This window comes from Sceloporus occidentalis, unplaced genomic scaffold (genome assembly GCF_023333645.1).
Source record: "Sceloporus occidentalis isolate IW3139 unplaced genomic scaffold, rSceOcc1.0.p SCAF_1, whole genome shotgun sequence".
NCBI lineage: Eukaryota > Metazoa > Chordata > Lepidosauria > Squamata > Phrynosomatidae > Sceloporus > Sceloporus occidentalis.
The window spans coordinates 225,274,838-225,288,831 of record NW_028316981.1 but is presented as its reverse complement, the minus strand read 5'-3'; the positions used below and the strand labels follow the sequence as shown (position 1 = coordinate 225,288,831).

At 40.0% G+C, this 13,994-nt stretch overlaps 1 protein-coding gene across 3 annotated transcripts in view; it reads left to right on the top strand.

Moving 5' to 3' along the window:
* Nucleotides 1–13,725, top strand: part of ADAMTSL1 (ADAMTS like 1) — a 443,438-nt gene extending 429,713 nt beyond the window's left edge. For all 3 annotated transcript variants that reach the window (XM_089489382.1, XM_089489388.1, XM_089489374.1), the window contains 3 exons: nt 4,048–4,157; nt 6,232–6,452; nt 9,206–13,725. In XM_089489382.1, coding sequence (XP_089345508.1) covers nt 4,048–4,157; nt 6,232–6,452; nt 9,206–9,312 — 438 coding nt within the window. In that variant the 3' untranslated portion in view covers nt 9,313–13,725. The remainder of the gene's footprint in view (nt 1–4,047; nt 4,158–6,231; nt 6,453–9,205) is intronic.
* The last annotated feature ends 269 nt before the right edge of the window (nt 13,726–13,994 follow it).

The following is a 13,994-nucleotide window of genomic DNA, read 5'->3' as shown; positions in this document are numbered from 1 at the left end:
CAATTAAGAACAGATCACTGGCCAAGGATCAGTGCCATTTTACTGTTGTATCATAGAGTTCACTCAAGCAAACAGCAGGTTCTTATTGGCTAAGCTCAGTTATTACCTTTCTTGAAGTGCAATGAAAATAAAGAGATTCTTTTACCCTTTCTGAAAACATACTTTACCCCCACCCCATGCTCCCCACACACTGCTGTCTCTCATTTTGTTTTCATGTAGATGTTGTGTCAACCTAGAAGATAGGGATTTCGTGCAGTCATTTCTCAGAAGAGTGTTCACAGAAACTTCAATTTTTCTCATGTTTATTTGTAGGGAAGATATTTGACACTCTGGGTTTGAAATTTATGGGAATTACAAAAGGAGTTTATGAGGCAGGTTGCTTATTGCAAGCAGCCAAATGTCATCTTGGGTATGCTCAGGCCCTCAGGTTTGTCTGTGACAACTCTCTGGGTAATAGGCATAACACACTCAACCAAACTGCGAACAGCAATTTAGATAAATGATTATTTATTCAATTAATGCTAATAGCCTAATTGTACTAACACTTCTGATGTATATATGTTGAAACTCATCCATTCACAAAAATAAGGAAACACTGTCTTTGCTATGTGTCCCTCCAGTTACCTGGTTTTCTTTTCCCTCACTGGTATTGGAAGCAATGGGACTTGAACTAGAGATCTGAGGCTGGGATCTAGCCTAGATTACTGAAAGAATTGTCTGTATTTGGGCCTCTGAGCCCTGTGAAAATGGAATGGGATGTACAGTGCCCAATTTAAATATTAGGATGAATTACAACAGTGCATTCTGCATGCTGTGCTTTGGAGAGGACACATCTATATTAGGATGTAGCTGAGGAAGGGAAAGGATTTTATTGGGGGTGGGGTGTTATGGTAAACTTTCCAAATGTGCGAATTTCTCCATACAATTGACAGAAAGAACTAGAGCCTACATCTAATTGCTTGTCCTAACCAGAGCACTCCCATAGAACAATGGGATATACATAATCCCAGCTGTATGTTTCCTTTTCCTATCTTGCATTATTCATAATTTTAAAAAAAACTTTTGAATGGTGGCAAAATAAATGTCACAGTTAGATGAAAGGAGGCTTCTAAGAGGGTGAGGGTGAAGTCATGTGGGGGATGTCCTAAAACATCCTAGCATCTCACTGTTCCTTTCAGTATCAGGAACACTAGGCTGCTCAAAGACACTCATACGAAGGACTATTCCATCTCACTGATTTAAAGCAGAGGGTTGACTGCATATGGCTTCCACACACACACATACCAATAACCTCCCCAGGACCACTCTTTTTCTGGCACAAAAAGGTGATTTCCCCCCTCTTCCAGAAGCCTCCAAGAGAAGCATTCAGTTTTTTAATGGGCTGCAGGGCCCCTGCACTGCTTAGCATTTAAAAATAGTGATTTATGAATACCAGAAATTGATCATGTTGGCTCTCTTCTATGTCCTGCAGGTGTGCAGCAACCAAAACAAAAACTAGGCCCACTAGAGAAGCCAACTATCAGCACGGTCTGAGGTGCTTGACCTCAACAGTAACTATGTACACAGCAGAGTGCAAAACCAAAAACTCAGTAGTTTTTGGCAACATTGCATTGACCAACCTTGAATAATGGACAGATACTGTTGGATTCATCCAAAAGTCCTTGGAGGCTTTTATCATTTGTTTCAATATTTACAAATTATATACAAACTTTCCTGTAACTCTCTCCAACATTCACTGTCTGATATACATTAAATTCACTCTCTACACACAACCCACACCTGCCTTGGTATTTTAGAGCACTTATATAGTAATGACTAAATGTTGAAACCTGATGTGACATCTCATTTACAGCCATACAAACTATTTTACACTATCTTAAAGGGACATTGTTCTCAACAGATCGTTCTCTCAACCCTGCCATTTTTGTCAACAACAAAAAAAGCCAGGCATACAGCATAGATTGTGACCTGGAAGGAGAAATTCCACTTCCCTTCAAGTATATAAAAAGCTTTTATTCCTTGCTGATGCAATCTTAAAGAACATGTTCAGTATGTGGAGTACAATGCACTGTCTAGTCAATCAGGTCTTATAGAAGCCTAGCTAAAGATACAAAAACATAACCATGAATTTAATATCTTCCACTATTTTTTTAAAAGCCTAGTTTTTTTTCTTCTGCAGTATATCCCCTCCCCTAAAGATAAGACACAAATACCATCTTGTCTAGTTTGAAAAATTGTAGACCAGGGTTCAAATCCCCGCTCAGCTTTAGAAACCCACTGGAGGACCTGGAGCAAGTCACACTCTCATAGCCTCGGAGGAACGTAATGGCAAACCCTCTCTAAACAAATCTTACCAAGAAAATGTCATGATGGGTTTGCCCTAGAGCCTCCATAAGTCAGAAACAACTCGAAGGCACACAAGTACAACAACAAAAAGCGCTTAAACCTTTGGAGGCAGATTCTGTCCCAGCTTGATGTAACATACAAAATTCAGGAAGAAGGAGAAGGAATGTAGAGATGAGTTATTGCAAAAACAGCAGGATCACAAATAATATTATGACATTCAGTTTTATTATATTGCTCAAAAATCCCACATTTTTCAGCTCTTGAAAAAAAATGATTTCTCACACCTGCATACTACACAAAGCACATAGTCTTCTAAGTAAACAAGGGTTCTCATGCTGACAGTGTTGCTTTATGACAAAAAAGAAATTACAATATTTTGTTCAAATATACCTGTATTCAATACCAACTTTGCCCAGTCAGAGTATCCTTTACCTTAGTAATTCACAATTTCCTCCTCCATCCTGGCTCCATTGAGACATTTAAGGATTAATGAAACCTAGCACCAAGTGTCCAATATGTCATAGTTTAAAGAGGGGTGGAGGGATTAAACATTAAAACACATGACAGGTTTATTCCTGCAGTCATAAGTGAAAAAGACTGCGCTCTTTACAAGAGCCAATTTGCTACATTTATTATATTTCCAGGACTTACATTAATCATACTTTTCAATTATTCATTTTTAAGGGAAATATGCCTGCTCTGATTCTGTCTTATTAACCGGTTGCCTATAAATTAGGATAAGTACGAGTTGTAAAATGTTCAGCAGAAGGGATAGAGTGACATTTCCTGTGTGGATCACAAGCTGCAGGTTAGCTAAATGTGTGAGAGAAAGAAAGAGAGTGAACTTTTTGTTTGTCCCAAGCAGCTAAATTTATAACACTAGACAATGGCACCTTAAAAGATGAATAACTGTGCTGGTGTATTGTAACATAAGTTGTCATGGGCCCTAGTATATGAAAGTTTGTGCTGCAGTTCATGGTTTTGTTTTTTGGGGGTTTAGTTTTTCAGCTGTTATAGGACTCAACCGTTAAATCTGGGATTTAACATTATGTGGTGAAATTGTGTTGTTCTGTTTTTGTAGCAAAACATAAGGAGCATGTCACTTATTCACAAAATACATTGATTCCTTTAGGTTCTCCTGAAAATGCATGTTATAATTTTGTTCTGTTATAGCCCACTTTACTTGTACCCCACCCATGACATAGATAGCGCAGTGAATTTACCTTTGTGGGTCACCTTTGATCTCACATGTATTTTGGACTTCAAATCCCAGAAGCCCCAACCAGAATGACCAAAGGGATTGTGGAGGGATTGTGGAGGCTATAAGCCCAAACATCTAAAGGGACAAGGCTTCCCTGTTAGTAATCTATATATTGTGGCATATGATGTGTTTTGAATTCTCTTGTTTTTATAAGCCTGGGGACCTTTCATACTACACAATTGTAGTGATATGATTCCATTTTGCCTACTATGGTTCCATCTTATCGAATCTCAGAATCCTGAGAAGGGTATTTAGAGTTATATTGCTCCTCCAATCTACAGTTCCCAGGACTCCATAGGAAGTTGCCATGGTGATTAGAGTGGAATCATACCTATACAGGAGTGCGAAAGGAACCCTTGACAGACAACAAACAAAGAGTGTTTGGTATGGAACAGCCACAAGCCTATTGTGCAACATGTCCCAATTTTCTTTGTTAACAGTGTAATGGACCATGCATTGGATCTCGTTTGGCAGTACAACACAGGCAAGTTTTCTGCCAAACCAGGGATGGGATATCTGTGCCTTCTGACCAGTGCAGCTCCCTTCCAAGGTGAGTCACCGTGATGCATTTACAAATTTCAAAAAAGTAGTGAAGTCTCTTACAGCATTAAAAGGAGGAAGGGAGGGGAATGCAGTAGTGCCTTTAAGACTGTTTATTTTTTTTTTAATTTTTGCATGATTTCTTGTGCATGAACAGAAGCAGTACATCCAAAGAAGTGGGCATATCCATGAAAGTTTATGCAAAAATAAAATACAGTGAGCCCTTGGTATCTGCCAGAGTTTGGTTCCGTGTGGATACCAAAATCTGTGGATGCTCAAATCCCATTAAATATGCTGGGGTAGTAAATTATAGAAAATGGCAAAATCAAGGTGTGTGTTTTTGGAATTTATATTTTTTTAAAAAAATATTTCCCAGCTGTGTATGATTGAATTCATGAATAAAGACTCTATGGACATGAAGAGCGGACTATACACTTAGTAAAGGTGCTGCCACATTACTTTTTCTCCTCCTTTTTATTTTAAAAGTGAAAATCTCTGAACAAACTCTGGCATAACATTATCTGTATTTTGAATTTGCATTGTTACTTGCACAAAGTATTTTCCCAAGGATGATGGCATACAGTATACCATTGTATATAAATAAGCAACATTCTCTCCAGCACAAAGGAAAATGAACATGTTCAACTGTATGCAGGATGTTACACCTTTTATTTTGCAGGAAAGGTTGGAACAAATAGGAATCTCTAACGACCAAAGGAGGTGGAAAGTGTTACATCAGAGCTAGCCTGTGATAGGTCAATGGGGATGTATACCTGAGCTGGAATAAATTTATTGGATTTAGTTTACAGCAAATGACTTCTCAAGATCTACGTAAGAGTGCATCAACATTGGCCACTTAATCCAGGGCCAGCCTGGAGCATTATGCTTTAGACTGGCCCCAGACCAGCCAGAGAGGCAACCACATGCACTGGGTCATGTCCAGTGTGACAACTCGCCATTGTGCACATGAACTAGCCAAGCCAACACGACATTGGCCCCACTTGTCCGTCTCCTTTTTAGAGCTGCTGCCACTTCCTCATGGGCAGGAATGCCATGTAAAGCATGCCTGACATGCCATCACTTCTGCTGAGGACAGAAATGGACATCCAGACATGCGATCAACAAGGAGCCTGGATGCCCATTTATGTTATTAGTAGGATCTCCTCCCTGTGTGGAAGTGGCGGCAAGCCATCCTCTTTCTCTGTGCTACTCAGCATGAGAAAAGGAGATTATGCAGCTCTTGGCATGTGGACAACTGGTTTGGGCTGAATCAGACTCAGTACAGCTGTCCATATGCCAAAAGAATCCAAGGACACTTGAATTTCTGGGAAACACCAGGATTTTCCTCTACTTTGCTTAGTTCAGAGCAAAGTTGGGTCAAGGGCAAGAAAACACAGATCCTCCCCAGAAGATTTTTTCCAGAATTCACAATTCCAGATTTTAGCTGGTATTTAGCAACATATGCACACATAATTTCCCCTTATGCCTATGTATGTCCTTTCTTAGTATTCCCTTCCTCTCCCTGCAGTTCCCATCGACTCAACCCCCAACTTGGAGTACATCCTCCCAAGTCCCCTCCCTCTGGATTCCTATTCCATGCCTTTTGAAAAGCAGGCAGGATTGTGACACCATAGCCAGATGCAAAATTATTATAGCATCACTGAATCCAACAGAAGGCCCTGGTGGGTCTCAGCAGTGATGTAAGCATTTCAAATCTGGCTATAGGGACATAACCAGATGTTTCTCTGATTCTTCCTGTGCTCTACAAGCCATTGAATAGGCATGCAGGAGAGCTTCATAGGCTGTAGGGTCAGTCCCGTGGAGTGGTATGTGGCTTAGTGTAATGTAGGTCCACATGTGGAACTGTTATGCTACCCTGAGACATACAAGATTGTGGCCAGTGTGTATCTGTCCAATGTGCCCATGTGCCTGATTGCTAACTTCTCAATAAATATAGTCAACCCTGATTCTGTTCATTTTAGACCAATTTATAGAGATTTTCATGAATGACACGTGTACAAGTTTTTAAGAATATTTCTGCATTTGAATTTTAGCAATTGAATTACTCTATTTTATCCTGAAAGGCCTTTAAGCACCCAGAACTGCTGGACAGATGCTTGTGGTGTACACTGGAGGGTCAGTTTGTGGACGCTATGTACTGCTACCTGTGGCAACTATGGTTTCCAATCTAGACGAGTGGAATGTGTGCGTGTTCACACCAACAAACCAGTACAAGAGCACCTCTGCGCCTGGAGAGCAAGGCCAGCTAACTGGCAACGCTGCAACATCACCCCATGTGAAAACAGTACGTCCAGCATTACCCTCTATAGAAAAAATTACTACCCAAATATGTGAATTTCTAAACCTAGTCACATTTTGCCCTTGACAGTGGTGGTACCTAGTATGCTTGTAAGAGTTTTACCACTGTTTATGACAGGTTAATCTCAGATAAAAAAATTCCTGATTAATGGCTTGAAATTAATCAAGTCAAAACATAAAATCTATTTACCGTATATACTTGACTATAAGTAGAGAAATTTATGCCTCAAAATTGACCCTAAAATCCTGGGTCCATTTATATACAGGTCAATACACTAATACTGTGAATTCAAAGGCTTTCATGGCCGGCATCCATAGTTTTTTGTGGGTTTTCTCTGAAGATGCCAGCCACAGATGCTGGCGAAACGTCAGGAAGAAACTTTTCTGGAACATGGCCATATAGCCCGAAAAACCTACAAAAAGCTATCTGGCCATGTTCTAGAAGAGTTTATTCCTGACGTTTCACCAGCATCTGTGATGGGCATCTTCAGAGAATACACTAATAAAACACCCCATTTAGATGTAGAAAGATCTCAGACTTAATTTCATAGAATTTCTCAGAATTCCACCTCCACTTCTTTCTCTTCACAATCCGATTTTAAAGCTTTCTCTTCCCATCAAAAAAATATCCATTTAACTCCACTTCCTTTCCTCCCCAATCTGATTTTCAAATCTGTCCTTCAGGACCTGGAAAGTGGTGTCAGATGATGAAGTTTTACCACTGTTTTAGTTCTCCTTCTTGGGAAAGGTCTGGAGAAGGAGGAACGGAAGTGGTGTTTTCCGCTTTCCTTCCGTTGTTATAGGCCCCTATGTTTGACCCTCAACTTATCCATTGATCATATCAAAATCCATGATTTTGGCCCTAAAACCATCCCTCGACTTATATATGAGGTCAACTTATACACAAGTATATACGGAATGTTTTGTATACACCTTATAAACATATTCTGAAGGTAATTTTATAGATAATGTTGTTAAGAATTTTGTGCATGAAACAAAGTCCGTGTACACTGAACCATCAGAAATCAAAGGTGTCACTATCTCAGCCACCCTTGAGGACAATTTTAAATTTTGGAGGATTTTGGAATTCCAGATAAAGGAGATTGAATCTGTACTAGTAATACAGTATTTTGCTAATCACTGTTTTTTTATTGGGCTTTTTTGTTGGGCTGCTCATCAAGTAACTACAGGAAAAATTGGCATTCCCTCATACAAGGGAAGTTATAGCTCTTCCAAATGTTTTGTTCTAGTGTTGTATATATTTTCACTAGAGATGTAGAAAATCTCAAACTTAATTTCATAGAATTTCTTAGAATTCCACCTCCATTCTTGTGCCATTCGTATTATCGTATTATCAGGCTACAAGATGATGGCAGGCATCCACTTGGGCACTTGCAATGCATAACCATTGTAGCGGTACAGCTATGAGTGACTCCTGGCCTGACCCCTCTCCCAATCCCCACTTACCAGGCAGCAGCCACTGCAATCAATGAAGTGCCTTTCATACTGAAATGGTGTCCCTACCACAATTCTCTGTTGCACTGGAGATCATTTGTACATATTTTTATCAATTTGCTTTTTTTAAACAGACAAATCATTTTCTATATATTTATTTCTCCGAAATGTGCCACAAACCTCACAAACGCAGTTTCTGAGGCAAGGCGAAATCCTTTTCCATCCAAATGTTTTACTACCAACCTCTGGAGACAAGACTCCAGCAACACCCATCACTTGATGGGGAGAGATAACAGTGCCATTGTTAAAATTCAGGGACTTGGCCACATTAGTCTAGAATATTAGGATACAACAGGGTCTTCTATCAGTATGCAAAGGAATCTTGTTGCACCTTGGAAACTACCTGAGCAAAAGAAGTTGTAGCATTAGCTTTTCTAGACTTGGTCTACTCAGATGCATGGGCACTAGTTCTCTCTATGCATCTAAGGAAGTAGACCTAGTCTATCAATGCTTATGCTACACCTTTTTTTGCACAGTCAGGGCCCAAACAGACAAGCCTAAATAAAGCTGCTTCAGGTGACTTTGGAGGTATGCTGTTTAAATGACACATGCATCCTAAGAGGCCACAAGCTGTGCCAAAGCTGTGCTCCAGTCCTTAGGACTGGAGCATGGCTTTGGCACAGCTTCCAACCTCTTAGGATGCATGCAACATTTAAACAGCATACCTCCAAAGTGACTCGAAGCAGCTTTATTTTGGCCTGTCTGTTCAGGCCCTTAGTTTCCAAGATGCTACAAGATCCCTTTGCATAGTGCTGTCGTTAGTTTCTCATTTAGTAAAAGATATCTGGAATCGGCTAAAAGGTCATCTTTTTGGAAGGGAGAATGGAAGCTCTGTTGACATACAGGGAATTATTTTGGGGGTGTTCAAATACCTCATTGCAACCAAATGAAGGAAGAAAACCTCATAATACGCCAGCTCTGCAACTAACCAGCAAATGAAAATCACTTGCTGAATCCTGTTGATGCACTACATTAGCCATTTCACATTTTTCAGGTGTCAGACATGTACAGGCAAGGGAAGGCAAATAAAATCTGCCAGCTCTGAGTAATCTATTTCTCCACTGCCTTCCATCCTTCACAACTGCTATATCCATGGCCTTTTGCCTTCTGCCACCAACAGCTATACCAGCCTAGTACACCAACAAAAATCTCACCCTAGGTTGCCTTTTTTAAAAAATTAAGGGAAAGGTGACAATATTATACTTTTCTTTTCTTTTTTCTTAGATGAATGCAGAGACACCACTAGATACTGTGAGAAGGTAAAGCAGCTAAAGCTCTGCCAACTCTCACAGTTTAAATCACGCTGCTGTGGGACGTGTGGAAAAGCATGAAGGTGGCAGCAAAAGAAAATATGAATTTGGCACACCAGCCTTGCTCTCCTTTGTTATTGAGAAGGGCTCCTTGAGAAAAGGAAAATTGGAATAGAATTGCCTCATTTTATTTATTTATTTTTCCTCTCTCTTTTTTTCTTTTTAAGAAATCCCTTTTAACTGATTTTTTTTAAAAAAAAAAAAAAAGACCTTGACAAGGTTTCCCTTCTAATGAGGTTGGGAGACAGAAATGCAGCAAGTCACAGTTCATTATGAAGCTGGAGACCAAAAGAGAGAGAAACTGAGAGAGATGAAGCAATGAAATTCCCTAGAAGACTTCACAGCTGACCTTGATGGAGTGAAGGAACATGCAGAAGCACACTTGAGTACATGGACTCCAAATGTCAGACTAGATTACCAGTATATGAATCAGGATAGGACTAAACCCACTTTCACAAAACCAGGGAGTAAAGGGAAGGGAAGGGAGGGAGTTGTCTGACTGATCAATGAAGCAACCTTGCAAATAGCTTGCCAGCAGGATGTGATTACACACTGTGGTTATCCAGTTTTGCATGGTGCTACCACTTGGGAAGTTGGCTATCTGTGATGTCCTAGTGTTGAGTGAAGAGCATTTTCACACATCCTTCTCCATTCAGAAATAGGGGGAACTAGAAGAGTGGTAAAATGCTTACCATTGGAAAGGTTGCTACAACCAACCAGGTGTCAGACATGGTAAATAGTTGTGTGTATTCATCTAATTAGTTCAATACGATCCAAACAATTCAGGGGAAAGTTGTACAGATATACCTCAGTTAAAAAAGTTGATGTGTTCCTGGACATTATTTCTTTAACAGAAAATTTGCAACCAGAGGCAGAAATAATATGGAAACAATAGGGATAGCTTCCTACACCACAAAAAAAAAGAGCAGTTCAGCATGTTTCTGCAAAAACTTTATTCAAAGCTAATAATATGCACACATGAATTGAAACACCCAGGTCAGGCGAGCCTTGCATATATATACAAATATATTTTGAACCTTCTAGAAATCACTTGAAAGCTTCTTCCAAAGTGCATTCAGAGATTATTATTATTTTATTTCACCAGGCTCCATTTTTCTTAGGATTTCTATTTTGGTGGCAACCTTGTAGGTTTATCTTTTCTAGCATGTTGGAGATAGCTGTTGAGGCAAGCTTATCTGCTCTCCCTTTTTCTCTGTTTTTCTGTTCATACATATCAGTAAGGGATTATGGAGACAGCTACCATTTACTTTGTGTGTTGTAGGCAGGCATATATAACTATATCACAATCAGCTACAATAAAATCCCATTCCTTCACAGCTCAAGTTTTATTGCATTGTTTATGGCAGATAAGCTACTAGACGCCAACATTGAAAGTCTGCTTCTCCAGGCTTTCTTCATCATCTTCCCCATGCCAATGCTGCTAAAAAAATCCAGCTAGACAGAGGTTGAGAAAGAAAGGGGATTTAGCCTACATTAAAGGTCTTTATAAAAATGAACTTCTTTGTCAGAGGCTTTGTTAACTGAGGTATACCTGCATTTTTCGGGACTAAATTGGCCATGTTTTGTGGATATGCTGGTGGGGTTGGCAGGGTATTCTCATTTTTCCATACTTTGATTTAATCTGGTGTTGTATCTGTGTTGTACTACACCTTTGGGCTTCCTGCTTCTTGTCATGCTTAACAACCCTGGAGAAGTGTAAGCTCCATTTAAAATGATGTAGCTGCAATGACATTTTTAACAATTCAAGTGGCATATCCTTGTTCCCTGATCAAAAACATAGTTTTGGAAGAAAGGGACTCCATTTGTGTTGCAGTTCATCGAAGAAGGAAATGTGTGGTAATAATCAATAAGGAGGTGTGGGCCAGAGCCCAGAAACAGGAATGGGATATGACTGCACAGATCATTTGGGAGCGTGGGGGGAGGTAGTGAAGAATGAGACATGAAATCTATAGTATTTATTCATTCCTGTCCTTGCCTCATCCTACTTTAACACAATCAGCACATTAGAATGGAAAGTTGCTGGAAGAGGTTCCATAAGTATGGCATGAAGTTCAAAATGAAGCAGTGACAACTGTGCAGGCATTATTAGCATGCTGCCACACAATGAACCTAGGTTACTATTGCATGATGCATGAATTGATAGATAGGTGGTGGTATTCTTTAAAACACTCAGACCTGGTGGAACTAATGGCATTGTGCTCTCAGTTGAAGTAGCTGAAAAACCAAAAGGACTGTTGAGCTAGAGTAAGTCCAAGCAAAACTTACTTTTCAGCATTTTTTTCTGGATCCGAGTATTAAGCAGGTTGTACTGACAAGGCAGTTAAGTTGCACTACATTGCCCATCTCAGGCACATCTCAGCCACACCTGTGGAGAAATTGATAGTCAACTACTCTGTAGTATATCCTCATTCTATGAATTCAGTAGGTTTGCTTTCTGAAGCCTGTCAGATATGGGCTGCAGTCCATGATGCCAATGATGGGAGTTGCACACCTATGTTTGCAGATTGCTAAAGAGCAGAAGTGATGGAAGCCCAGTTTGTTCGATGCAGCTGGCATGCTTCCTCTGTGTAGCATCACTACAGTGTGTGGGGCAGAAAGAGAGCAATAGAGGAGTTGCTGAGATTCTTTGTCATACAGAAATTTACTCCAATGAGTAGTGATTTTGTATGCCAAGTGGATTTGTTAATGTGGAACCCAGCATTATGACATGCTTAGCTTCTTCAAGTCCATGGAAATCGATAGTGTCCAGGAAGAAATGCTCAAGTAGTTGTGGGGTAAGGAGAAGAGCTGAATTGCAAACGTTGGATCTGAATTTCTTCCATATAGGTGGGATCTCCATTTCTGGGATTTTGATTGAGCACTAGCTCTATAAAAGAGCTTAGCTGTGCCTCAGGTGTCTCCGAAATGGGGCCCATAGCTTGTGCTCCAGTAATAAAACACAGTTCAAGGTAGCATTGACAGGTTACAGCTTTTATTACCTGTGTATTTTAAAGCAAGTCTGGAAGTTCTCTGGTGAGGTCAGCGTCAGGTCCGTCAGATTAAATTGCCTCCTGTTTTGGGTCATTACAAAATGTATCTGGCAGGGAATACACTCTCTCTTCGGATGGGTCTCTGAGCTCCTGAGTTGCTCTGAATCAATGCAACATTTATTTAAGAAAAAAAAAGAATGTCTTCTATGTATGTAAATGTACCTTTTGTGTATATTTATTAGAATTTCTTGTATAAAAAGTGCAATATGAATAATTGTACATTATGCTGTCTGTCCAGATGAAAACTATTAGGGGGAGCACTTTTCTTTTATCCCTCTGCATTGGTTATTTTGTTTTTTGGCTTCTTTTTTTTTTTGTGTAGTATCAGTGATAATGTATCCTCCCTTCCTTATTTTTAACAGCACTTGTGTGTATCCTTTATTTCATTGCATACAGAATAAATTGCAATGCAGAGGGTGGGGTTGGAGAGGGATTTAAACTGTCAAATGAGCAGTTACAAATAGAACAGAAGGGTATATTCCTGACTAATTGATGTGGTGGCTGTTTTTCCAACAACAGTAATGAGCATGCTTAGCAGACTTCTCAATAGCTACAATCATTGGGAGAACCACCATATTGGTGCTCACTCTTTAATAATTCTGTTCAGATGACCTTCTCAGAGGTTAGGCCCTTCATCCAAGATGCTTTGCTGTGCTTGAAGGAATGTGCAAGACTCTTGTGCAACCTGGTTTTCTTGTTCTCATCAGTACAGAGGGATGCTTTGTGTATACTTCCCACTGTTGCTCCCTCAATGTACTTGACTAGTGGAACCCTTGGAGCCCAGAAAGCTCCTCCAGATGAATATTAGAGGGCTTCATGCCCTCAAGGGGTCCTTTTCACACAGCATAATTATAGCGCTATGATTCGTTTTTAACTGCCATGGCAACATCCTGTGAAATCCTAGGATTTGCAGTGTAAAGAGGGTCTTTAGAATTCTCAACCAGAGCCTCCAATCAAACACCAGGACTCCATAGGATGCAGCCATGGCAGATAAAGTGGTATCATAGTGCTTTAACTGTAATGGGAAAGGAGTGTCCAAGTAGTCTCTGGTATGGAGTAAATCCACATCATTTAGTCTCCACTGAAATCAGTAGCAGTAGCACTGTTTTTCACAGTGCTGAGTTGCACCCATGGGCTGGCGGGGCCACTTGGCCACTTTGCATGCCATGGCCACGATCTTCTGCACAGAGCGCCTGCATAAAGTCCCACTGAGACTGACATGTTTGTAACTGCAAAGGCTTGCAGCCTATGAATGTAATTGCAAATGTTTGTCTGATGAATTGTGACCTAATAGCATCTGTGTAAGTTTCTTAAGGCTGACAAATATTACAGGAGGCGGCTTCCCTCCCTTTACAAAAAAAAAAAAAACCTTGTTTATATAATTTCTTTTGTACAAATAATGCATCTTATTTATTTAATTTCTCTTGTCTGATTGGTTCTTTGTGGAGCCTTTGGAATTACCGATAGCTTGGGTTATGTTTTGTCTGATATCTCAAATGGGTTGTTTTAAAAACCTTTCTTTAAATGCCTATGTTGGTGGGGGGAAGCTAAAATTGTACCTGCCAGGGCTGTTAGCATCTCCAGTCTTCACAGTGCCTGTGTAGAACCCTAGAACCTTATTGCATGAGAGAAGAAAGCCAAAATGGAGCAGAA